This window comes from Spermophilus citellus (genome assembly GCF_964194105.1).
Source record: "Spermophilus citellus genome assembly, chromosome: X".
NCBI lineage: Eukaryota > Metazoa > Chordata > Mammalia > Rodentia > Sciuridae > Spermophilus > Spermophilus citellus.
The window spans coordinates 66,201,865-66,229,565 of record NC_138190.1 but is presented as its reverse complement, the minus strand read 5'-3'; the positions used below and the strand labels follow the sequence as shown (position 1 = coordinate 66,229,565).

The 27,701-nt window shown below is 35.5% G+C and overlaps 1 protein-coding gene and 1 pseudogene across 2 annotated transcripts in view; one reads left to right on the top strand and one right to left on the bottom strand.

Moving 5' to 3' along the window:
- ABCB7 (ATP binding cassette subfamily B member 7) overlaps positions 1-27,701 on the bottom strand; it is a 108,912-nt gene that overhangs the window by 29,773 nt on the left and 51,438 nt on the right. Inside the window, exon 4 of the mRNA XM_081277265.1 lies at positions 21,982-22,101. Coding sequence (XP_081133391.1) covers positions 21,982-22,101 — 120 coding nt within the window. The remainder of the gene's footprint in view (positions 1-21,981; positions 22,102-27,701) is intronic.
- On the top strand, positions 781-1,986 carry LOC308639262 (cyclin-dependent kinase 4 inhibitor D-like; annotated as a pseudogene). The gene has a single exon. The product of its transcript is annotated as a cyclin-dependent kinase 4 inhibitor D-like (transcript).

The following is a 27,701-nucleotide window of genomic DNA, read 5'->3' as shown; positions in this document are numbered from 1 at the left end:
GAAAATGGGAAATACAGGAAAAAGTATCTTGAATTATTCAGATGGGTTGAATGTAATCACAAAGATCCTTAGGGAGGCAAGAAGGTCAAAGTCATGAGAGCAGATGGGACTACGAACGCACAAGGGTCAGAATGAGATAAAAACTAAAGATGCTACTGACTTTGAAGATGAAGGAAGAGGTCACAAGCCATGAAATTCAAGTAGACTCTAGAAGCAGGAAAAAGCAAGGAAATGGATTCTCCCTGAGAGCCTTGGGATGGAGCAGAGCTCTGCCTTTATTTTGACCTAGTAAAACCTAGTTTTGGACCTCTGATTTCCATAAATGTAAACTAATAAATCTGGGTTGTTTTGAGCTACTGAATTTGTGATAATTAGTTGTACCAGCAATAGTGAACAAAAGAAATTCATTGAGGAAAGGATAGCCTTGGTGTTGGAACAATTAGAGAACAAAAATAAATAAACCTCCACCTAAACCTCATATAAGAATTCAACCTGAATACAGATCTAAATATAAAAGATAAAACTATTAAACTTCTAGAAGAAAACAGGAGAAATTCTCAATGATGTCGAGTTAGGCAGATAGTTCTTAGACATGACAACAAAAGCATAATACATAAATAAAAAATGATAAAGTGGAATTCATCAAAATTTAAAACACTTGTTCCATATAAGGCAATAAAACAAGTTATGGATAGAAAGACTATCTGCAAATCAAATATTTGAGAAAAAACTTTTACCCAGATTATATTAAAAACTCCCTAAACTCAAGAGGAAAAACAAAACAGCTCAATTAAAAACGTACGAAAACGAGAACAGACCCCACCCATCGTGGAGGAGGGAGGGCCACCAGTATCCACATGTTGCTTGAAGAGGTCCTCGATGGCGACAGACTGAGTGGGGCCTCGGTCCGGGGCGACGTGCAGGAGGTGAGCCGCCTTCTGTACCGCGAGCTGGTGCCCTGAATTGCTTCGGCAAAACAGCTCTGCAGGTCATGATGTTTGGCAGTCCCGCCATCACTCTGGAACTTCTGAAGCAAGGTGCTAGCCCCAATGTTCAGGATGCCTCCGGTACCAGTCCAGTCCATGATGCAGCTCGCATTGGATTCCTGGATACCCTGAAAGTCCTCGTAGAGCATGGTGGTGATGTCAACGCGCCTGATGGCACTGGGGAGCTCCCCATCCATTTAGCTGTGCAGGAGGGCCACAGTGCTGTGGTCAGCTTCCTGGCTCCTGAGTCTGATCTTCAACACAGGGATGCCAGGGGGCTTACACACTTGGAGCTGGCAAGACAGAGAGGGTCTCAGGATATCATGGACATCCTGCAGGGGTGCACAGTGATCCCACTGTGAGCCAGGGCCACTCTACCCAGCAAGAGAACCCACCAGGTTCTATCAGAAGAGGAGGGAAGAAACACTTTCTCTCCTCACTCCTCTTGCTCTTTACAGAAGGGGGAGGAGGACCAGTTTGTGGCTTATTGGTGTTGATTTTTTGGGAAGTGTGTGTTTGGAGGACATTTCTCATTTGTTTTTCTCACCCCTTTTGGTGTGTTGGACAGAGAAGGGCTCCTATAGGCAACAACCACCAAAACGGCTCATTTTGTCTGCACCCCGGGCTGCTGGGGCTGCAGACTAGACCCAAGTGCAAAGCGCTTAAAGTCCCAGCGTCCAAGGCTCCTGATGACTTTGGCCAGCTGTGCTCAGAGAGATCCCTGAAGTGTGAGCTCTGTCTTGGACATGGGGGGCAGGGAGGGAAGTGTTTCAAATCAATAAATAATTTGTTGGAAGCTTGTTTTCCAGTCTCTTGTACAGCGTTTAAAAAAGAGATTCTATTTATTAAGCTTTATGGAAAAAATTGTGTGTGATAATTTAATGTTTCTACCCATTAAATTAAAACTTGTGCATGAAAAAAAAAAACAAGACAAAACACTTGAACAGACACTTCACAAAAGTGGATATCTGGATGGCAACTAAGCACATATGAAAATATTCAATACCATTAGCCAATTTCCTAAGAAGGGAGATGTAAATTAAAACCACTAGATACTACTGCATGCCTGATAGTACCAAGTGCTGGCAGCCAAGAAGCAAAGCAACTGGAACTCTCACACATTATTGATGGGAATATAAAAAGAGCTTCTCTGGAAAACAGCTTGGCAGCATCTTATAGAATTAAAAATATACTTAGCATGACCCAGCATTCCACTCTTTGGTATTTATTCTAAATAAACTGAAAGTTGGGTTACATAAAAACCTATACCTGAATATTTAAAGCAGTTCTAGTTATAATCACTAAAAGGTAGGAAGAACCCAAATGTCGTTGAATAGGTGAATGGATAACAAACTATTTATTCATACCATGGAAAACCACTCAACAACAAAAAGAAATGGACTGGTATACTCAGTGACTTGGGTGAATGACAGAGGCATTATTTTCAGTGAGAGAATTCAGCTTAAAAGGTCATATATGACATGATTCCATTTATATGATGGTGTGGTTCAGATATGGTTTGAGTGTATCCTCCAAACATTCATATGTTGGAAACTTGGTTCCCAGTGTGGGGATGGTGAGAGGTGATGAACCATTAAGAGATGTGGCCTACTGGGAGGTAATTAGGGCATCAGGCACTACCGCCAGAAGAGATTAATTTTCACAGAACCCTAGTTAGTGCTTGAGATGGTGAGTTATAAAAAGAGTAAACCTCATCCCTGAAACTCTGGTTTCCTGTCTTGCCATGTGATCTCTCCTTTTGACATGTGATCTCTCCTTTTGACATGTGTTCCTTTTGACATGTGTTGTGATGCAGTTTGATGGCTTCACCAGAGTTGAGCTGGTGACATGTTCTTGAATCTCCAGAAGTGTGAGCTAAACAAAATTTCTTTAAAAAGTACTCAGTCTCCCATATTTTATTACAGCAACAGAAAATGGATGAATATATATGATATGTTCGAAATAAAAATAATTATACTGAGAGGACATATCAGTGTTTCCCACCATTTCTGGATCTGAAGAAAGTATGACTATGAAGGATAACTCATGGGAGATTTTGAGGTGATGAAACTTTTCTGTATCCTAACTGCAGCTGCAATTAAATGAATACATACAAGTGTTAAAAATCATAGAACTGTATACCAGAAAGAGTTCATTTTACTGTTATGTTCATTAAAATTAATTTAAAAACAAACAAAGCCAGTGTCTCAGGTTACAACAGACCTGATTCCCTAGGCACAGGAGCTAACTATCTAAAGCTATAGGACAATGTATTTCAATCAAAATCAACTCAATATGAAGCCTCATATCATGTCACTTCCTAAAAATTAAGAAATTGGTTATTTTTACTAGATTTTAAACATGTGACAAAAGGTATATTTAATCTGTAACTGCAACATACACATTAAGTACAAGAGAAATAAAAATCAAAATCAACTCAATATGAAGTCTCGTACCATGTCACTTCCTAAAAATTAAGAAATTGGTTATTTTTACTAGATTTTAAACATTTTACAAAAGGTATATTTAATCTGTAACTGCAACATACACATTAAGTACAAGAGAAATAAAATGACTTATCCTTACAAACTTTTTTCTTTTCTAGACCTTAATTTAAATCATATTTCATCTGCCAAACTTTTGAATGCTCAGAGATTGTGTATCACTAAGAAATTGAATTCACTTAATTTTTAGTACAAAAATATATAGTTTGGGACAGTGATTGAAGAACAGACTTAAGGAAAAAGTAAAATCATCATATGCTATGGTTTGAATATGGCTTGTTCCCTCCAAAAATAATACTGACATTTGTTTGCCACTGTGGTGGTACTGGGACATGGGCAGTGATTAGGTTGCTAAGAGGGATTAGGGCCACTCTTGTGGTAATGGATTAATTCTTCAAAAAGTGAGTCTTCAGGGACTGGAATTTCAGAGTCTTTGAATTTCAGCGTGGCCTCAGTTAACTAATGGCTCCATAGCAGTGCTGCCAAGAAGGGCTGAATATATTTGAATAAGAAAAAGAGAATTTTTTACCTTGTTAATTGCTTCTCTAGTCATAAAAGGACCAGGAGGAAGGAAAGAAAATAAAGACCAAAGACTCTAAAAGGAGATTTGATTAGCAAGGCAAAAAAGAGAAAATAAAACTGAACAAGGCACTTACATGAGCTGTAAAGACCATCAGGTAGTGGTAGGACCTTCACAGAACTTAAGTCTATTCTCATTAAAAGGAGAAAAACAATAACAAAAAGAAAACAACTACCTGAAAATGGAAATTCTTTTACACCTTATAAGTTACTCATTCATGAAAATTAGGCCTGAGTCATAAAGCAAATGCCATAAAAGAGTCCCATCACATAAGTAAAATTTTCTGTCTTAAAGCTGATTTTGGGTATTAAAAATAACCACAACAGAAAACAGCCTGTTTAGTCCAATCCTTGCAACATATCTGAATATAGATTCCAAGAAGATGAAATAAGAATTATGACTTAACAACAAAAATAACAAAACAAAGAGTCCATATTCAAGAATGTTACATAATATAATATTTATAAGAAATCCACTGATTGTTTATACTTAACATGATAGATTAATTAGGAAAATATAAACATGACAAAACTGAGACATAAATAGAAGAGACCATATGTCATTGTCAAAAAACAGACACCTAAAACATGTGTAAGCAAGTTGAAAACCTAGAGGTCATAGCCATAAAACAAATTTGTTGTATCTATTTCACAGCTGAAGAACACCTAACTGAAAGCAAAGTAAAGAACACGGAAGAGCAAGAGTTTAGAGTCTTAACTCTACTAATCAAATCTAAGAGATAAATCCTCTTACATAAGTCTTTTAAGAGATAAAAACTTTAGAGGGGAAAAGTGGATCAGACTGATATTTAATGAAAACTTTGAATGCAATCAGTAGAAGTAACACGATTTGGTTGATTCATTAATTTTTTTTAAAAAATGGCCTTATACCACAACATCTTATTTGATGTAATATTAGCATTTATCTGGAATAACTGGTATACAGCTAAGATCTATTACAAGGTAGGACTCCCAATTTCCTGTATGATATATAAAATGCTTAAAAATCACTCCTCTGCTCATAATTTTAAAAATGTTGAACTGAAAATACCTCCTTGAAGCTAAAAGAAAATTGAGGTAACAGGGTAAACTGCTATCCCCAAAACTAGGTGAATCATGGTTTACATGGTAAAAGGTGTTATGGCTGGGGGAAACAAGCAAATGGTAAGTTAGGAACATTAATTGCTGAAGAATGAGCAAGAACTAGTCCAAAAGATTAGAATCCTGGGGGTCCCCACTTTCATAAGTTTTACCTCCTGTGTCAGTCAGCTTTTCATTACTATGGCAAAACACTTGAGATAATCAACTTAAAATAAGAAAAGTTTATTTTGACTCACAGATTTGAGGTTTCAGTCTATAGGTGGTTGACCCTATTGCTTTTGGGCCAGTGGTCAAGTAGTACATCATGGCAGGAAGTGCATGGTGGAACAAGCTGCTCAACTCATGGAGACCAGGAAGGACACAAAGAGAGATATGGGGACCAAGATTCCAATACCCTCTTCAAGGGCATGCTCCCATATGACTGGAAGACCTCCCAGTAGGCCCAGCCTCTGAAACATTCTATCACCTACTCAACAGTGCTAAAGGTTGGGGAGCAAGTCTTTAATACCTGGGCCTTTAGGGGACACTTATCCAACCACAGCATCTCCAGTAGCCACACCAGGTTCTAAGGATAGATATATGAGAAAAAAATCCCCTCATTATTTACAGTAGGGTGAGGGGAAATAATTGTTTCAAAATATGACCTGAGTATTCTGTTCTCATTAACAAAGGCTTTCCCTCAAGAGAAAATATTTTACCAAAGCATAACCAACTTAAGTTTTATCAGAGTATAACTAACCTGGGAGAAGGAAAATACTCAGCTCTACCTCCTCTAGCATTCCTATCTTACTAAATGAGGAAAGGAAAGCTGAAAGCAATTGTGAGGTTCATATCCTAGGGATACATGCTCATGATAATTCTGAGATGTAATTATATGATTATATAAGGATTCGTCTCACCTACTTAATAGGGCTCTGCATCAATAGGGCTCCTCTATAATAACAGGCAATTACACAACTGAAAAGACTACAAGACTCAGAACCTATTTAAAAGGGAGTCTCCAGAGAAAGACAATGGGGTGACAAAAAAACAGATACTAGAGGAAATTTTAGCCTGACACATTCAGCTATAACAAACATTAAACACAGTCAACTTATACCCTGATAAACACAAAATCTCACACTAACAGCCTATTTACCTCAGTATCTTGTACTCAATAGATCATGTCCAGATTTCAAAAAATAAAATTACAATATGCAAAAAGACAATAAATAACAACTTGAATAGACAAAGTAAGTATCAGAATCAGACTCAGTTAAAGCACAGATTTTGGCATTATCAGGTAAGGAATTTAAAATGATGAAGACTAAGTTGCTAATAGAAAGAGCAGAAACCATGCAAAATCAGATGGGTAATGTAAGCAGAAAGAAGGGAATATCTAAGGAAGAACCAAAAGTTATGCTAGAAAATAAAAATACTGTAACAGAATTAAAGAATGTTTTTGATTAGCTCATTGGTAGACAGAACACAACCACTAAGGAAGGAATCAGTGAATGTGAAGATATATGTCAAAAGAAATTTCACAAAGGGAAAAGCAATGGAAAAAAAGTAGAAAAGAATGTGCAAGAACTATGGGACAATTACAAAAGGTATAACACATAGGTAATGGGAATAGTAGAAGGAAAAGAGAAAAGGAACAGAAGAAATATTTGAAGGAATAATGACTAAGAATTTTCCAAAATGAATGACACAAAACCACACATGAAAGAAGCTCAAAGAGCCGACACCGCTGCCGCCGCCGCTGCTGGCGCCGCCTCCCGTGGAGCATCATAGAGCAGACTCTTCACCACGCGAATGAACTGCCGAATTATATGAAACAGCTGATAAGATGAGCGACAATTTAAAATCCAAGTGATCCGAGAACACGCACTGAGCTCTGACCCGCTGAATTCAAACTCCCAGTCACCTGCTTCCCGCAGACAAACAGCTATGACTCGGCATTAATTCATCCCGCTGAAACAACTGGTCAGCCCTTCTCATCATACGAAGGTAAATGCCTACCGAGCCTTCATAAGTAGTGGCCACAGGTTTGAAACGGGGCTTGGGAGAAAAGGACCCACCCGTTGAATTAGTCTCCCGGCAAAGGGAAACCGTGTCATCAGACTGCTGCGGAGGAGATAACTGCGTTGAAACAGGTGTGTGATCCCATAGCCTTGCCTCTCCACACATCGGGAAAACTCTAAGAGCCCCTCCCAGCTCTCCCGTAAGGGCACCTCCCAGCTCTCCTGTGAGTGCTTCAGCCAGCCCAAGGGAATCAGAGGTGGTGCGGGTCCCACAAGAGGAAATACCGCTCCCACCAGGGCTGACTGCTGAGGCCTCTTGCACCACCTACGGGAAGTGGATACCAGAGGGCAAGTAAAAGCCGCTGAGGATTCTCAGCCCCAAACTCTACAAGCTTAGGGTCTGAGGGAATGGCAAACTGGAAGAGTGTGCCCAGTCGTTCATGAAAACAGGGCTCCCGGGAGCAGCAGACTTGGCGTGTAGCCAGTATTGTGGTGAGAGGGGCCTGGCTAGAGAAAAAGTGGGAAGTGACTAGACACAAGAGGAGGCCCTAGACACTCAGGATTGGAGACTCGCCCAGTCTTGGAAGAGCTGCTGCACAGTGATTGGTTCCCGCGTATTGACAGGAGAAACTTGACCTGGTGGGCACAGCGCCATCTACTGGAAGAGAAGTTAATCAAACTCTAAGACTGCATTTATTAGGTTTTTTTTTCTTTTTCTTTTCTCCTTTTTTTTTTTTTTTGATTTAGGTTTTTCTTTCATTTTCATTTTTTTCTTTCTTGTTGTTTTATTAATTTTTTTTTTACAAAATATTTTTTTAAATTTTTTTTTCTACTAATTTTAACTTAATTTTTTTTAATTATTATTATTATTTTTTTTAATCTTTTTCTTTTTTAGTTCCTATTCTTTTTCTTCTTTAGTCTTCTCATTTTTCTTATCCCCCCTTTTTTCTTGAATTCTACCTGCCTACTCTCATTCTCTTTAGAGACTTCTTCCCTTCCCTTCAAATACCTTTCCTCCCAAGCATCAAACTAATTTATAGGAGTAAACAGTAACTCAGCAGTCAAACAGAACAAGAAGCAACATGAGCAGCTTCAAAAAACAAGGAAGAAAAGGAGTACAAACAACGCAGGACAGCCTAAATATTCAGGAGGACCTAGAGTCATCAGAAAAATGGTCATATAAAGAACTCAAGGAACACCTAAGACAGATGGAATGGAACCTTAAAGAGGATACAAGACAGCAAATTCAAGCAGCGAAAGAACACATTGAGAATGCATTTCACAAACAGATAAAAGAAGAAGTTAAGCATCTTTATCAGGAGATAGAGACTATAAAAAATAATCAAACAATAATTCTAGAAATGAAGGAAATGATAAACCAAATTAAAAACTCAATTGAGAGTATCACTAACAGAGTGGAGCAAGTAGAAACCAGAACATCAGATAATGAAGACAAAGTATACCATCTTGAAAAGAGTCTAGCCAACTCAGAAAGGCTGGTAAAAAATCACGAGAAAAACATCCAAGAATTATGGGATAACATTAAGAAACCGAACTTACGAGTCATCGGGATAGAAGAAGGTACAGAGATTCAAACCAAGGGAATGAGAAACTTGCTGAAGGAAATAATTACAGAAAACTTTCCAGAAATAAAAAAGGAAACAGATATACAAATTGAAGATGCATACAGGACACCGAGCACACAAAATCACAGTAGACCAACGCCAAGACACATTGTTATGAAGATATCCAATATACAGAACAAAGAGAAAATATTAAAAGCTACAAGAGAAAGGAGACAGATTACATTTAGGGGTAAACCAATACGGTCAACCACGGATTTTTCATCACAGACACTGAAAGCAAGAAGGTCATGGAACAATGTATTTCAAACACTGAAAGACAATGGATGCCAACCAAGAATTCTGTATCCAGCAAAATTAAGCTTCAGGTATGACAACGAAATAAAAATCTTTCATGATAAACAAAAGTTAAAAGAATTTGCAGCCAGAAAACCAGCATTGCAAAGCATTTTGAGCAAAACACTACACGAGGAAGAAATGAAAAACAATAACCAAAACCATCAGTGGGAAGTGCCGCAGTAATGACAGAGGGCAAGGGGAAAGACAATCATGGAGAGACAAACTAAATTTTTATTTTTATTTTTAAAAAGGATAAACAATCAAACATAAATGGAAGTTCAAACCACATATCAATAGTAACTCTGAATGTTAATGGCTTAAACTCTCCAATAAAGCGACATAGGCTGGTATCATGGATTAAAAAAACAAATCCAACAATATGCTGCCTCCAGGAGACACATCTGATGGGAAAAGACATACACAGGCTGAAGGTGAAAGGATGGGAAAAAATATACCACGCACATGGTCCTCGTAAGCAAGCAGGGGTGGCCATCCTCATATCGAATAAAATCGACTTCAAGACTAAGTTAATCAAAAGGGATAAAGAAGGTCATTATATACTGTTAAAAGGAACCATTCACCAACAAGACATAACAATTATCAATATTTACGCACCAAACAATGGTGCTGCGACATTCACAAAACAAATTCTCCTCAAATTCAAGAATCAAACAGACCACAACACAATAATTATGGGAGACTTCAACACACCTCTCTCACCATTGGACAGATCCTCCAAACAAAAGTTAAATAAAGAAACTATAGAACTCAATACCACAATCAATAACCTAGACTTAACTGACTTATATAGAATATATCAACCATCATCAAATGGATATACTTTCTTCTCAGCAGCACATGGATCCTTCTCAAAAATAGACCATATATTATGCCATAGGGCAAACCTCAGTAAATATAAAGGGGTGGGGATAATACCATGCATTTTATCTGATCATAATGGAATGAAACTGGAAATCAAGGATAAAAGAAGGAAGGAAAAATCCTACATCACATGGAAAATGAACAATATGTTACTGAATGATCAATGGGTTACAGAAGACATAAAGGAGGAAATCAAAAAATTCTTAGAGAAAAACGAAAATACAGACACAACATATCGGAATCTATGGGACACAATGAAAGCAGTTTTAAGAGGAAAGTTCATCGCCTGGTGGTCATTCCTCAAAAAAAGAAGAAACCAACAAATAAATGAGCTCACACTCCAACTCAAAGCCCTAGAAAAGGAAGAGCAAAACAACAGCAAATGTAGCAGAAGGCAAGAAATAATTAAAATCAGAGCGGAAATTAATGAAATTGAAACAAAAGAAACTATTGAAAAAATTAACAAAACTAAAAGTTGGTTCTTCGAAAAAATAAATAAGATCGACAGACCTTTAGCCATGCTAACGAAGAGAAGAAGAGAGAGAACTCAAATTACTAACATACGGGATGAAAAAGGCAATATCACAACAGATGCTACAGAAATACAGAAGACAATTAGAAATTATTTTGAAAATCTATATTCCAATAAAATAGAGGATAGTGAAGACATCGATAAATTTCTTAAGTCATATGATTTGCCCAGACTGAGTCAGGAGGATATAGACAATCTGAACAGACCTATATCAATAGATGAAATTGAAGAAGCCATCAAAAGACTACCAACCAAGAAAAGCCCAGGACCGGATGGGTATACAGCGGAGTTTTACAAAACCTTTAAAGAAGAATTAATACCAATACTTTTCAAGTTATTTCAGGAAATAGAAAAAGAGGGAGCTCTGCCAAATTCATTCTATGAGGCCAACATCACCCTGATCCCGAAACCAGACAAAGACACCTCAAAGAAAGAAAACTACAGACCAATATCTCTAATGAACCTAGATGCAAAAATCCTCAATAAAATTCTGGCGAATCGAATACAAAAACACATCAAAAAAATAGTGCACCATGATCAAGTAGGATTCATCCCTGGGATGCAAGGATGGTTCAACATACGGAAATCAATAAATGTTATTCACCACATCAATAGACTTAAAGATAAGAACCATATGATCATCTCGATAGATGCAGAGAAAGCATTCGACAAAGTACAGCATGCCTTTATGTTCAAAACATTAGAAAAACTAGGGATAACAGGAACTTACCTTGACATTGTAAAAGCTATCTATGCTAAGCCTCAGGCTAGCATCATTCTGAATGGACAAAAGTTGAAGGCATTCCCTCTAAAATCCGGAACAAGACAGGGATGCCCTCTATCTCCACTTCTATTCAATATAGTTCTCGAAACACTGGCCAGAGCAATTAGACAGACGAAAGAAATTAAAGGCATAAAAATTGGAAAAGAAGAACTTAAATTATCACTATTTGCAGATGACATGATTCTATACCTAGAAGACCCAAAAGGGTCTACAAAGAAACTACTAGAACTAATAAATGAATTCAGCAAAGTGGCAGGATATAAAATCAACACGCATAAATCAAAGGCATTTCTGTATATCAGCAACAAAACTTCTGAAATGGAAATGAGGAAAAACACTCCATTCACAATATCCTCAAAAAAAATAAGATACTTGGGAATCAACCTAACAAAAGAGGTGAAAGATTTATACAATGAAAACTACAGAACCCTAAAGAGAGAAGTAGAAGAAGATCTTAGAAGATGGAAAAATATACCCTGTTCATGGATAGGCAGAACTAACATCATCAAAATGGCGATATTACCAAAGGTTCTCTATAGATTTAATGCAATGCCAATCAAAATCCCAACGGCATTTCTTGTAGAAATAGATAAAGCAATCATGAAATTCATATGGAAAAATAAAAGACCCAGAATAGCAAAAGCAATTCTAAGCAGAAAGAGTGAATCAGGCGGTATAGCGATACCAGATTTCAAACTATACTGCAGAGCAATAGTGACAAAAACAGCATGGTACTGGTACCAAAACAGGCGGGTGGACCAATGGTATAAAATAGAGGACACAGAGACTAACCCACAAAGTTACAACTATCTTATATTTGATAAAGGGGCTATAAGCATGCAATGGAGGAAGGATAGCATCTTCAACAAATGGAGTTGGGAAAACTGGAAATCCATATGCAACAAAATGAAACTGAATCCCTTTCTCTCGCCATGCACAAAAGTTAACTCAAAATGGATCAAGGAGCTTGATATCAAATCAGAAACTCTGCGTCTGATAGAAGATAAAGTTGGCTCCGATCTACAGATTGTGGGGTCGGGCTCCAAATTCCTTAATAGGACACCCATAGCACAAGAGTTAAAAACTAGAATCAACAAATGGGACTTAATTAAACTTAAAAGTTTTTTTTTCAGCAAAAGAAACAATAAGAGAGGTAAATAGGGAGCCTACATCCTGGGAACTAATTTTTACGCCTCACACTTCAGATAGAGCCCTAATATCCAGAGTATACAAAGAACTCAAAAAATTAGACAATAAGATAACAAATAACCCAATCAACAAATGGGCCAAGGACCTGAACAGACACTTCTCAGAGGAGGATATACAATCAATCAACAAGTACATGAAAAAATGCTCTCCATCTCTAGCAGTCAGAGAAATGCAAATCAAAACCACCCTAAGATATCATCTCACTCCAGTAAGATTGGCAGCCACTATGAACTCAAACAACAACAAGTGCTGGCGAGGATGTGGAGAAAATGGTACACTTGTACATTGCTGGTGGGACTGCAAATTGGTGCGGCCAATTTGGAAAGCAGTTTGGAGATTCCTGGGAAAGCTGGGAATGGAACCACCATTTGACCCTGCTATTGCCCTTCTCGGACTATTCCCTGAAGACCTTAAAAGAGCATGTTACAGGGACACTGCCACATCGATGTTCATAGCAGCACAATTCACAATAGCTAGACTGTGGAACCAACCCAGATGCCCTTCAATAGATGAATGGATAAAAAAAATGTGGCATCTATACACAATGGAGTACTATGCAGCAATAAAAAATGACAAAATCATAGAATTTTCAGGGAAATGGATGGCATTAGAGCAGATTATGCTTAGTGAAGCTAGCCAAACCCTAAAAAACAGATACCAAATGTCTTCTTTGATATAATGAGAGCAAGTATGAACAGAGCAGGGAGGAAGAGTAGGAAGAAAAGAGTAACATTAAACAGAGACTTGAGATGGGAGGGAAAGGGAGAGAAAAGGGAAATTGCATGGAAATGAAGGGAGACACTCATTGCTAAACAAAATTACATATAAGAGGTTGTGAGGGGAATGGGAAAATAAACAAGGAGAGAAATGAATTACAGTAGATGGGGTAGAGAGAGAAGATGGGAGGGGAGGGGAGGGGGGATAGTAGGGGATAGGAAAGGTAGCAGAATACAACAATTACTATTAGTGCATTATGTAAAATTGTGGATGTGTAACTGACGTGATTCTGCAATCTGCATCTGGGGTAAAATTGGGAGTTCATAACCCATGTCAATCTAATGTATGAAATATAATATGTCAAGAGCTTTGTAATGTTGTGAACAACCAATAAAAAAAATGTAAAAAAAAAAAAAAAAAGAAAGAAGCTCAAAGAACACCAAACAGGGGGAAAAATAACACATTTTGGCATATCATATTCAAACTGTAGAAATTCAAAGAATCTTAAAAGAATCTATAGGATAAAACACCTTTCCTACAGAACAAAAACAAAAATAACATTGGACTTTTCTTCAGAAACATGCAAGCAAGAAGAGAATGGAGTGAAATATTTAAATTATTAAAAGGGGAAAAGACCACCGACCTAGAATTTTGTACTCAGTGAAAGTTTCCTTTGAAAGTTAAGAATACACACCTTCTAAAAATAAAGTTGAGGGAAATTGTTGCCAGTATATGTGGCTTTCAAGAACTGTTTAAAATTTCTTCAAAGAGAATAAAAATGATAAAGATAAAACCTTTGATCTACATAAAAAAAAGTGTTAGGGGAAAAATTTAATGTAAAAGTACTTATTTTTATTCTTAATTTATCTAACAGATGACAGTCTATTCAAAATAACAACAAAAATATATTGGGTAATTAGAATTATAGATAAGTGGAATGAATGACAACAATCTATAAGTGATGGGAGGATTAAACTAGTAATACTATTATGTGCACTACCCATGCAGCAGTATGTTATGTGAAAGTAGACTTAGATTAGTTGTAAATGTATATTGCAAACTATATTGCAACCAAGAAAAAAAAATTAAGTGTAACTAAAATATTAAAAGATTACAAAAATTAGAATCACATCAAATGGTCAACTTCAGAAGTAGTTTGGAAGAAAACAAAATTAAATCCAAAGAACAAGGGCAACGAATACAAGGCAATTATACATATGGTCAATACTATTAATAAAACTATATCAATTAATCATTTAAAATGTGAATAGTCTACACCAATGAAAAGACAGATTATCAGGGCAAGTTTTTAAAAATGACCCAATTATAGGCCATACGTGGTGGCGTACACCTGTCATCCCAGCAGCTCGAGAGGCTAAGACAGGAGGATCATGAGTTCAAAGAAATCCTCAGCAACAGTGAGGTGCTAAGCAACTCAGTGAGACCCTGTCTCTAATAAAATACAAAATTGGACTGGGGATGTGGCTCAGTGGTTAAGTGCTCCTGAGTTCAATCCCTGGTACCTCCCACCCAAAATAACCCAATTATAGAGCCCACCTGAACCACAAAAACATAATGGATTAAAAGTAAATGGATGGAGGGCTGCGGTTGTGCCTCAGTAAAAGTAAATAAATAAAATAAAGGTACTATGTCTGTCTACAACTAAAAATATTTTATAAAAAAGTAAATGGATGGAGAAATATGTACCATGCTAACATTAATCAAAGTAAAGCTGAAATAAGTATATTGATTCCAGACAAAGATGATTTCAAATCAAGAAAAATAAAATGGGATAACAGAGGGCAATACGCAATGTCAGAGGGGCCAATTATCCTAAAGCATATAACAATTGTATTGTATATGCACTTTAACAACAAAATATCAAAATGCACGAGGCAAAAACTGATGAACTGCAAGAAAAAATAAATGAATTCTCTATTATAATTGGAGATTTCAACACCCCTTCATGAGTAATTGACAGAAGTAATAGTCAAAAGGGTAGGAAAGACAGACTTCATTACCCTAGGTACATGTATGACTGCACAAATGGTGTGGCTTTACTTCATGCACAACCAGAGAAGTGAAAATTTGTGCTCCATTTGTGTACAATGAATCGAGGAGCTTTCTACTGCCATGTATATCTGATCAGAACTAATAAATTTAAAAAAAGAATAGGCAGAAAATCAGCACAGCTATAGTTGAAATGAACACTATCAATCATGAGTCTAAATGACACATACAGAATACTTGATCCCATGACAGCAGAATACATATTCTTGTCAAGCACACAGATCATTCACCAATATAAACCACATTGTAGGCTATAAAACACCTTACCAAATTTTAAAAATACTTCAATATCATAAAGTAAAGCTCTCATCTATCAATGCTATTAAAAATCAGAGGTATTAGAAATCATAAACAGAAAAATAGCTATACCAAAGACTAAACAGCACACTTCTACATAGTAAATGGGTCAAAGAAGTCTCAAGAGAAATGTTAAAATGCTTTGAACAATATAGAAATGAAATTACAACTTAACAAAATTTTCTGGATGCTGTGAAACTTATTCTTAGAGGAAATTGAATGTGTATATTAGGAAAGAAGATCTAAACTCAATAATCTAAGCTGGACTTCACAAAAATTAAAAATTTCTGTTCTGCAAAAGACATTATCAAGAAAGTGAATAGACTGGGAGAAAATATTTACAAAAGACACATCTGACAAATGCCTATCATCAAAAATGCATGAATAAACTTAAAACTCCAAAATAAGAAAACAAACATCCTTATTTTAAAAGGAGCCAAAAGATGTAGACATCTCACCAAAGAAGATACAAAGATGGCAAATGAGCATATGAAATGATGCTTAATATGATATGTCAGTTAGGCAAATGCAAATTAGAAACAAAAATGAGATTACACTACACATCTATTAGAATGACTAAAATCTAAAACATAATTCTGAATGGTGGTGAGGTCATGTAGCAATGGGAACTTCCATTCATAACTGGTAATGGTACAGCTAACAGGGAAGACAGTTTGGCAGGTTTAAAAAAAAAAAAAAAACTATGATACAATCCAGCAATTTTACTCCTTGGTATTCACAAAAATGAGTTGAAAACATATCCACACAAAACCTACACACAAATGTTTCTTGCAGTTTTATTCATAATTGCTCCAAATCTGGAAGCAACCAAAATGTCCTTCAACAGGTGATTGGATAGACCTAACCCTGTTACAGCCAGGCAATGGAATATTATTCCACAATAAGAAGAAATGAGCTATTGGGTCACAAAAAGATAAGAAATAACCTGAAATGCACATTACTAAGTGAAAAGACCCAACAGGAAAATGCTACATACTATGAGATCCCAGCCATATGACATTCTTGTGAAGAAAAAAACTAGAGAGATACTAAAAAGATCATTGGTTGTTAAGAATTTGGGGAAAAGGAAAGGAGGAGTTTTAAGGCAGTGAAACACTTCTGTATGGTACCACATAACTGTACAACACAAAAAGTAACTCATAATATAAACTATGGACTTAGTTAACAATAATGTTCCTTCTTAAATAATTGACTCAACAACATTAACAAATGTGCCACAATAATAAAAGATATTAATAACAGAAGAAACTGCATATATGGGAAGGAAAAGAGTTATATAAGAACTCTTTACTTATTTTTCAATTTCTCTATAAATGTAAAATTTCTCTAAAATATAAATCTTTTCATTAAAAAATACTTCAGGGTATAAATACTATTTCTCAATTTAATTAAAGACTTCAGATAGTGATGTTTTATTTTTCAGAAGATTTTCAAAAACATCAAACTCAAGCAAGAAATGTATGAAATTTTTGAAGCCTTTCCCAAATGTCTAATCATTTGCACTCCCATAAAATTTCACTTGCATCTCCCTTTGGATACTTATATGATGTCACAGGTTTTTATCATTATATTTTCACTGTTAGTACACGGCAACTCCATGAGGGCAAGGCCCACATTTTATTCATTTTTTTATTCCCATTTGCCTAGCATAGTACTTTTTACTCAATGGTCACTCAATAAAAGTATGCTCAAAACACACATTAGTCCTTAGTTTAAATAAGAGTTGCATCCCTGAAGAAAAATGATATTGATTTCATTTTGATAAATCACACTATCTCCAGTTATTATTTTATAAAATTAAAGATAGCTTGTTTTGGTCTTTAACAGACTATTAATCAAGAGTGCCTTTTTGTACTTGATACTTTAATTTCATTTGCCTACAGTGGTTTCCAAGATGGGGGAGGTTAGAGAATATGAATAAACTTTTGGGAGAAATATTAAAAGTAACATCTGTTTTGTAAAATCAGGTGATTTTTATTTTTCTTTATATTTCCCTTAAATCCTGATTGTTTGAAAAATACTAATAGAAAGATTGAATTTGAAAAACAAAAACCTTAAAAGATCTCAGAATCCTCAATTAATGATGATGTGATACTCCTATGATATATGCACAGACTGTGATAAAAGATACTGCATAAAATATGTAGGAATTTAAAGAATGAAGGCAAATAGCATTCTTTTCTCTCTTACTTGGCAGCAGAACCCATAAAATATGTCACATATAGAACCCCAACATATTAAAATAGAATTGCTGTTTGTCTGATACAAAGAATGCCAATCCTTGGGCTGGGGTTGTGACTCCGTGGTAGAGCACTTGCCTTGCATGTGTGAGGCACTGGGTTCAATTCTCAGCACCACATATAAATAAATAAAATAAAGGCCCATCAACCACTAATAAAAATATTTTAAAAAGAATGCCAATCCCTCTTGGTTTACTCCAAATCATATCCATATGATGCTGTTTATTTAAAATCTTTGTTGGCGACAGTGATAGCCTTAACGGTTTCAGAATCAAGAGCATTCAAAGGTAAATAAGCAAGTAGATGGTATGCTGTGGGCCCATGCATGAGATCCTCAACTTTTTTTTTTTTTTTTTTTTTGGTGCTGGGGATTGAACCCAGGGCCTTGTGCATGCGAGGTAAGCACTCTACCAGCTGAGTTATATCACCAGCTCCCTCATCCCTTTTTCTTCTTTTCACTTGATATTTCTTTCTTCCTTCTATCTCACTTGTGCCTCAAGCTTATTCATAATACCATCAATGCCACACAGACAGATGGATGGCATTTAGAGCTGAGAAAGTTCCTAGACCCTGTACTAAAACTCCAAGAATATGTGGAGGAAGGGAAGATCAGAGAAGACCAGAGTACAATGGGTCTTAATTACTCCAAAGTGTTTACAGGTCAAAGTGTGCAATCAGGTTTGAAGGAAAAATAGGAAGCCAAGGAACAAAAAGGAATAACAATCCATCTTTGCACACCAATTATAAAGCACACTTGCAATACTGCTAAAAAAACAATAATCAGTTTTTGGAGATTTGGAAGAGTGATCAATTTTAAACTGAGAATAGTCTACAAGCTGGAAAATGGGTGTTTACAATGGTTAATGCTATATTCTGAAAGTATCAAATTATTATTCTATGGTCTAGTTCTTGTCTAGTAAAAAGAAAATTGTTACTATATTCTTTGAAAGTACTAGAAGGCACTCCTCACAACATCTTGCAATTTCTTATTTTCTTGATTCAAAAGCAATCAAACATATGTTTTAAGGATTTTCAATATTCATTTGTATTTATTTGCAATTAATTTATAAGAGTTTAGTACAACACTTTCCATTCTGTGGATATTCAGTATATATTGACTGAACAACAAAATAAATTTGCGTTCTAAAAATATTTCAGCCCTTAAGGAAGTTAGCTTAGATCTAGATTTCATATCGATATTGACCTGTCACCAAGCAACAGAACTCCGTATTTCTGAAGCATTAGAACTCACTCTAAAAATAAATCCTAATATAAATGTCATTATTTAAGACTCTTCCTTTTGACTAGCTTAATTAGTCTTGCTCTAACCTGTTCTCTTTAAGTCAAAGGAAAGTCCAGAAAATTATCTTTCTTTAACTTGTCAGCAAGGTATATACATTCAGCCAATAAACAAACAAAGGCCAGTTTGCTAATTTTGCCTTGCATAACAGCACAGAATCCTATTTATCCTTAAGTAATTCATATGTTAAGGACAATCCAGCAGCCAGTACTGTGCTAAAAATGAATATGAAAGTTTAAAAATTTCAACATTAGCTACCAAAATTAGATTTGTAATATCATTTTCTCTGTTCAGCTTAAACAAATAGAATAAAACATGGGATTCTTGATCTGTTGCTGAGCATGTTGATTCTTAAGTACTCTTTTGGGAATGCATCAGATTCATTGTGAGAATATTCAACAGTGCCTACTGATGAGAAAGGAGACATGAAAATGGAGAATCTGATTATGAATTACTTTTGTTACTCTTACCTCTTCAATTATTCCTTCCTAGATTCTACTACAAAGGCTCTGTAGTATGAGTAGTCTTCTTATTTCTGTTCTTTTCTTTGGTGAACTCACAAATTTGCATTGTTTCAACATTCACCTCTTGAATCTCTAACCCTGGGCTCCTTCTTGATCTTGTCTTGCATTATTAAAAAAATTTTTAGTTGTAGATGGACACACTTTATTTTTACGTGGTGCTGAGGATTGAACCCAGTGCCTCACATGTGCTAGGCAAGCGCTCTATCACTGAGTGATAACCCCAGCTTGTCTTGCTTTTATATTATCAGTTCAACTGCTCTATCTAGATGTTCTACTAGCATCTAAAACTTAACATGTCCAAAAGCAAGATCTGCATTTCCTAAACAAGATCTCCTGACTTGGTCCCTATTTGTTAAAGGCATTATTATTGTCTTAATTTTGGCATCATCTATGAACCCTATTCCTTTTTTTTTTACTTCTAATAAACAATCCATTGTTAAGTGTTGTTGACTCTACCTCACATCTCTGACATATTTTCCTTCCACGGTACCATTTTTACCATCACTCTAGTACAAACTGCTATTACTACTTACCTAGATTATTACTTTAGCCTCATAACTAATTGGTAAATATTATCTGAAAAAATGTATGAACTGAATGGTATCTCTACTTTAATCTGTTTTCTACAACAGGGCCAGAATAATTCCCTAAAGCATAACTCTAACTTTATTAATTTTCTCCTCAAAATAAAGGTTCCAAGGGGTTGGGGATATAGCTCAGTTGGTAGAGTGCTTGCCTTGCATGCACATGGCCCTGGATTCGATTCCCAGCACCGCAAAAATAAAGAAACAAATAAAAGTTCCTATTTCTTATATAATTAAATATATATACTGTTGTTGTTTTGTTTTACAGTTAAGGCATTTAACATCAGGAGCTCTATTTATTTCCAAGCTTACTTCTCATTCCTCTAAAACAGTTTTCCCTCATTGGAGGCAGATAGACCATTCACTTCTCTACACATTCTATATACTTTCCCTAGACCATCGTTTAAATTATTTCTATGCCTGTAACAATCCTACTCCTTGATCCAGGCCTGTCTCAGATGCCATCTCCTCTGTGTAACACTTCCTGATTTCTCGTCATAGTGATTACTTCTATCTTTACCCTGAAACAACACTTGGCTGGTAGTTCTTTAAATCATTTATGACCTACTTTGTATTAAAGCAATAAAATAAAAGTAGTCATAATCTGTATGAATTGTGGGAAGAAATTAGCTTTAGTTATATTTAAATGCAATGCCAAGAACAGTAGTTATAAGTTGTCAATATATTTTTAGAGTAGGGAAAAGAATGTGTAAATAGAAGGAAATGTGATACAGGAAAGAAAGAAGTGGCAAGACCCAAGATAGGTTTTAAACAAACTATTAATCTTCATATATAAAAAGAATAACCAAACTATTGCCAATTTCATTTATATTTTATGCAAACACTTTTTACCATAGTTTTGAACATTCAAATTTTATTTTAACATTTATGTTTAACTACCCACCAGGTATAGTTCTAAGCTTTTTGAATGTTAATTTACTTAATCTTTATAATAACCCAGTTTTATAAATTAGGAAACTAAGGCATGGAGACAAAGCAACTTGCCCAGGATTACAAGGTTAATTAGAGTCCAGGCAGTCTGATTCCAGAGACCACATTCTACATGGTGACAATATATTATACCTTTCAATGTATATGTGCCTGATTTTTTAATCTGAATAAATTGAAAATAAATATTATTTCCTTGAAAACTCAGTTGTCATTACAACTTTGCTTTACAGTATAATAAAAAATAGGCTGCTGAAATATAGAATCCCTATAATGAATATACCCAACTTTTGTGGCTTTTTGTTTCCTCTTTATTCAGTTTCCCATTTTTCCCCTTGATGTTGAACTGTTATTTACCACTTAAGGCTATCAAGCACTTAAGATTCCTTCATCTTCTTTTTAATTTACTGGGAACTGGGGACCATACTGATTCAAAAATATGTATTAAAAAAGAGCCAAGATGACTCTGAGGAATGTCTTTATTTATAAAGTTCCTTATGTTTTGTTACAACCAATGTTCCTGTATTTTATATTGGTTTTTAGGAGCGAATTCCATTAAGTTAAAGCTGTTAGATGTATGATCTAGAGATAATATATTACCATATAATTTCTGCTCATTGCATAAAATAATTATATAAACTAAACGATGATCCTAAAAGTTGGCCATGCTTCCCGAAGTGTGGCTTATACTAACTCAGAGTTCATGACTACAATGACTACAGAATGTCCCAGTATTTCTTAGCACAGCAACAAAACAATACATTTCTCTCATTCTTACCTTTGCAGCACCCAGAAATCCTAAGGAAATGGCAACTCTAGCTCGTAGATCTGGTCTGTCTTTGGGCCATACATATGAAAGCATTGCTTTTATGATTTTCCGAGTATCAACATCTTTTAACTGTTCAAAGAGAGAAAACAAAACAATAAAATGTCATTTCAAATGTAACCATAGGTTAGTAATGTAGAATTATGCAAATACTTGAGAAATACACAAAAATTTTATATATAACTTTTATCATAAATCTAAGGCCATTATTTCCAAACTTAAGATACTTTGGAGAAAAATAAACTATTTCAATTGTTTTTTTAAAAAGCTACTCATTTCTCTTAGATTTCTTACTTTTAACTATAGTAATCCTCATAATAGTAAAAAATAGTTGAGTAATGGCAAGGGGGCATGTACTATACATTTATTTTTTAATCTATTAAGCTATATACCACTACATATAACTTTACAAATATTTCCACCTTTGTGGTCAATTTTGGAATCCTAGGTTCTAACTCATGGTAAAGAAGAATTACAATATTACATTTAGGAAAGTAGGGGTTTTGGCATTGGCTATATTAAACAGAGGTGGTTATTAAAAATGTCAACAAAAATGCAATTTTCCAGTCATAATCAATCTACCCTAAATTCAGCTCACATTTTTCTTTTTTCCATCTTCCTGGGGCAACAGTTCTATTAAGTCTTTTGGTTTTGGTTTCAGCTTTAGAGGTGGAATGTTAAGAATCATATCCAAGCTGGGTGTGTTGGTGTACGCCTGTAATCCCAGCTGCTCGGGAGGCTGAGGCAGGAGGATCATGAGTTCAAAGCCAGCCTCAGCAATGGCGAGGCACTAAGCAATTCAGTGAGATCCTATCTCTAAATAAAAAAATACAAAAAAAAGGGCTGGGGATGTGGCTCAGTGGTTGAATACCCTTGAGTTCAATCCATAGTTACCCCCCCCCAAAAAAAAAGAAGAAGAATCATATCCAACTAAGCATGGTGGCACATGTCTTCAATCCCAGTGGCTCCAGAGGCTGAGGCAGGATGATTACAAATTCAAAGTCAGTCTCGGAAACTTAGTGAGGCCCTAAGCAACTCAGACAGACCCTGTCTCTATGTAAAATATTAAAAATGGTCTGAGGATGTGGCTAAGTAGTTAAGTGAACCTCTGGGTTCAATTGCCCACCCGCAAAAGAATCATATCCATACTTCCTAAAACCAAAATAAGGATGTGTGTGTGTGTGTGTGTGTGTGTATACACACACATACACACTACATCATTATACTTGGTATAAAAGTCCCCATTCAAAAAGTTGAAATATTAACTCAATTTCTGGAAAAGTTTCAGAAAAGAAAAAGAAAAGATGATGCTCATTGCTGGTGATGGTATACAGAAATAAGCATTCTAATCACTATTAATAAAGAGTACTCTGAAATAATCTTAGAAAGCAATCTGATATCTATTTTAAGCCTTTAAAATAATTCTGCCCTTTGTCCCAAAAATTCAACTTTTGGGAACTTATGCTAAAAACATCTTTAAAATATGCCCCAAGTTGAATCAACTTTACCTCTTGAAAATCTCTTGAATCTGCCTACCACCAACATACCACCAAGCTATCATCAATACTCACAGTGATTCAGTCACTGCAATGACCTCCTAAATTATCTCCCTGCATCTACTCTGTTCCCGATCTAATAAATTCACCCTGTAATCAGACAGCACTTCCAGCTTAAAGCCATCAGGCAGCATCCAATCATTCTTGGAATAAAGAACAAAGCCTATAACATAGCTTACAAGGCTCTGCTTAGCTTGGCCCCTGACTCCTTTTCAGTCATGACTTATAGCACTGCACTTGCTGCACTGGCTTTCTTTTAGTTCCTCTAACATGCCATAATCCCTCCTGCTAAAGGGCCTTTGTGCGATAGTGTTCACTGTGTCTAGAATAATCTCTTTTTGCAATACATCCCTTCCCAGCCCTACAACCTTTTCAAAAGGATCCACTTCAGTTATAATCTACCTATACAGCAGTATGATCACTTGATTGACATCCACTCTCCTGCTAGAATTTAAATTCCATGTGAATAGTAACTCTGTGCTTTGTACTCAGTTATAATCCAGTACCAAATGTAGTGGCTGACATACAGTAGGTACTCAATGAATATTGCATAAAGGAATGAAAATTTAGTTAGAAGGATGTTTATGTTCATGCTGTTTTAATAGAAATAAAATTGGAAATAGTGTAAATGATCAACATTGTAGAATAGCATAAACAAATTAGAGTGAATACATATAACAAAACACATTTATTCAGAAATATATGTAGTGACGCAAAAACATGTTAAATGGATAAAAACAGAATAAAAAACTTATTTTGTGGGGAAAAACATGACATATGAATGAGTCACATGTACATACAAACGGATCCAGAAAGCAAGACTCCCCAAAGTGTTAACAACAGTAGCTGGAGTGGGTGGAATCTTTGATAATTTTTTATATTCTTCTTTTTGGTTCCTTGTATTTTCTATAATTTACACATAATAAGAAAAAAATTAATTCATTTCAAAGGGGAAAGAGTTATACAATTTCAAGTATATTTTCACAGCAAGGAATAGGGAAAACTGTCAACATATAAGAAACCCAAGACAGTACATTATATAATGCAGGGTACTTTTATATTATGATTATCCCCATAGGGCTCAGAAAATTATTTTGCTAGTCTTTTAGGCAGTTTATTGTGCAAAACATAACAGAAATAAAACTGTTCATATTGTACTGAAAACAGAAGGACTAGCAACCTGAAATGCTTTAAATAAATAAGATGGCACAAATATGAAATGCTAAAAGTATAGTTTTTAATACTTTATTTCACACACACACACACACACATACACACACACTAGTGCTCTTATAACTGGTAAGGCATTAAAAAAGGAAATAAGGCAGTAATTTTAAAATTCACTTTTCCAATCGAACTATTACAAAATAAATATAACTTAATGCATTATAACACAAACTGGGGCATTTCAACCACTTTGCCATTGCATGAATTTTTTTCTGCCATATTTTTCTTGATGGACTAATGGTAAAAAGTCCCTGTTCCCACATATCTTTAGAAACACTCTCTCCTGTCAAAACCTTCTACAACACACCCCAGAATTTTTTCAATAAGGACACAAAGAAGTTATGGCTAAGAGCAAGAAAATTATTCTAGTTGGCTTAATAGTGCATAAAATGTCACCACTTCATTTAACAAAATGGGTTCTGAAGTTGTGTAATCATGCATTATGAGTCCATTAAGCTGTAAAGGACATGACTTCAGCTATAGTTTAGATAAACTATAAAGTTTGAAAAATAATGTCTTTTTTTTTAAGAAAAGTGGAGGCCAAATCAATGAGGCATTTCAGATGCTACTGAGGCACATTTTTAAAGAAAATTTAAACCAACTTACTCCTGTTGTATAAGAGTAAAATAAAATCGGTGGCCTCAATAAAGATCCTGAAAGATAATACACCATCTTTCAAAATTACCTCAGTTAATTCATACTGGACACCCAAGGGTAATCCTGAAAGACAAAAGGATTATTTGAAACTGGAAAGAGACCAGCCACTAGCTTGGGACTGAATTAGCAACACTTTTCACTCCAATTCAGTAGGGTATAAACAGATAACACCAATAGCATACATACTTCTTTAAGGTCATGTTCTTCTTTTGTTGTTGTTTTTAAATTAAATTTCTTAACTGGTTCATTAAAGTATAAAAACTATACATATTAATGGGGCAATGTGATATTTCAATACATGTATGTAATGTGTAATGTTTAATTCAGGTAAAAATCTCCCAAACATATATAATTTATTTATGGTAAAATCTTCCAGAATTCTTTCTTCTAGTTTTCTGAAATGTATGGTATACTTTTATTACCTATAATCACCCTATTGTTCAATAAACAGTATACCAGAACATCTTGTTCCTACATAACTGTAACTTAGATACACACTGACTGACTTTCCCCAGTTCCTACCTTTCCTCTATTCTCCCCAGGCTTTGGTTACCACATTCTATCTCAACTTCTTTGAGATAAATTTTTTTTTAGATTCCACATGAGTGATCATGTGGTACTTCTCTTTCTATTTCTGGCTTATTTCATTTAACATAATGATTGATTTCCAGTTCTATCCATGTTAATGCAAATGACAGAATTTCATTCCTTTTTATGGCTGAATAGTATTCCACTGCTGTATATGTACCAAAATGTCTTTATCCATTTATCAGTTGATGGAGACTTAGGCCATTATCATTTCTTGGCTACTGTGAGTAGTGCTACCATGAACCTTGGAATGCAGATATACTGATTTCTATTCTTTTGTGTATTCAAACCTAGGCATGGGGTTGCTCTATCATATGTAGTTCTATTTTTAATTTTTTGAGGAATTTCCATACTGTTTTCCACAATGATTGAATGAATTTACATTACTACCAATGGTGTGCAAGAGTTCCCCTTTCTCCACATTCTCACAAGAACTAGTTATCTTTAATCTTTTTTATAATAGCCTTTCTTACCAGGGTGGGGTGATAGCTGATTGTAAGGAAATGTTGATTTGCATTTCCCTGATGATTAATGATACTGAGTGATACCTGTTGGCCCCATTTGTATATTTTCTTTGAGAAAAGTTTATTTAGATCTAGTGCTCATATTTTTGCTTTTTTCTTCTCTCTCTCTCTCTCTCTCTCTGCTACTGAGTTTTTAGAGTTCCTTATTTATTCTGGATAGCAAACCCTTGTCACATGTACAGTTTGCAAATATTTTGTCTTGTTTTGTAGGTTGTCTCTGCACTCCATCAATGATTTCCTTTGCCATGCAGAAGATTTTTTGCTTGATGTAATCCCATTTGTCCCTTTTTGCTTTGGGGATTTGTCTGAAAAATCCTTGTCCATTTCAATGTACTAGAGTGTTTTGTTACATTTTCTTCTAGTAATGTCATGTCTTGCAATTAATTATTTGATGCAGTTTGAGTTGACTTTTGTAAATGGTGACAGATAGAGGTATAGCTTCATTAATCTATATGTAGATATGTAATTTCGAAAACATTGTCCTTTCTCCAATATATGTTCTTAGCACCTTTGTGAAAAATAAGTTGGCTGTAGATGTATAGGTTTACTTCTAGGCTCTTTAATCTACTCCATTTGTCTACATGTCTGGTTTTATGCCAATACTATGCTGTATTGATGACCACAGCATTGTAGTATATTCTGAAGTTAGGCAGTATAATTTCTCTTGCTGTGTTCTTTTTGATCAAGATGGTTTTGGCTATTCAGATTTTTGTGGTTCCATATGGATTTTAGAATTTATTTTCTGGTTCTGTGAAGAATGCCTTTGGTATTTTGATAGGGACTGCATTGAATCTATGCATCATTGGGTAGTATGGATATTTTAGCAATGCTGATTCTGCTGGGATCTGCCCAGCATTAGGTTTCAGCAGCCCAGTACTGAGTTTCAGGACAAAATCTTGTATTTTCCACCCTGTCTTACCCCAGAGCTTAGAGTCTCACACCAAGCTATGCTGCCTGAGGCTGGGTAGTGTTAGTGAAGTTAGTCCCTTGGTCCCCTAGACTGACCTTAAGCTGATTTGCTCCTGGGTCTCACAGTGGCAAGGACCTACATGGTTTCAGGGGTAGACTGGGGTCCATGATGCAGCTGGGAGTGATATAAGCTGACACATAGGGCATAAGT